The sequence below is a fragment of the Fukomys damarensis genome, unplaced genomic scaffold, assembly GCF_012274545.1.
Source record: "Fukomys damarensis isolate Sample0158 unplaced genomic scaffold, DMR_v1.0_HiC HiC_scaffold_14, whole genome shotgun sequence".
Classification (NCBI taxonomy): domain Eukaryota; kingdom Metazoa; phylum Chordata; class Mammalia; order Rodentia; family Bathyergidae; genus Fukomys; species Fukomys damarensis.
The window spans coordinates 22,066,372-22,066,682 of record NW_022900926.1 but is presented as its reverse complement, the minus strand read 5'-3'; the positions used below and the strand labels follow the sequence as shown (position 1 = coordinate 22,066,682).

Sequence of the window (311 nt, the reverse complement as noted above, 5' to 3'; positions counted from 1 at the left end):
CCCCCCCCCGCCCCGCCGCAAGACAGCCATGGAAAACCGGGCCCCACTCACCGCCAAGGAGGGCAAGCGTGCTACACACTCACCTGCGTTGTAAAAACGGTCCAGCACCGTGGTTTCCCCGAAGTCCAGTTTACCAAAATGCAAGGTCTCCAGGGAGGCGCCCACCGCTTCACACGCCTCTCGCAGGCTCTGCAAGGCCTCGCTCTCGGCCACCACCAGCTGCCCCTGGCTCGCCTCGTTGATCACATACGCCACGGTGGTCCGACGGCCGCCACCGCTCGCCGAGTTGCCCCGGCACCGGGTGGCGCTGC

At 67.2% G+C, this 311-nt stretch overlaps 1 protein-coding gene across 1 annotated transcript in view; it reads right to left on the bottom strand.

The window, feature by feature from the left end:
• Map3k5 (mitogen-activated protein kinase kinase kinase 5) overlaps positions 1-311 on the bottom strand; it is a 219,957-nt gene that overhangs the window by 215,076 nt on the left and 4,570 nt on the right. Inside the window, exon 2 of the mRNA XM_010626667.2 lies at positions 84-307. Within this exon, the coding sequence (XP_010624969.2) occupies positions 84-307 (224 nt within the window). The remainder of the gene's footprint in view (positions 1-83; positions 308-311) is intronic.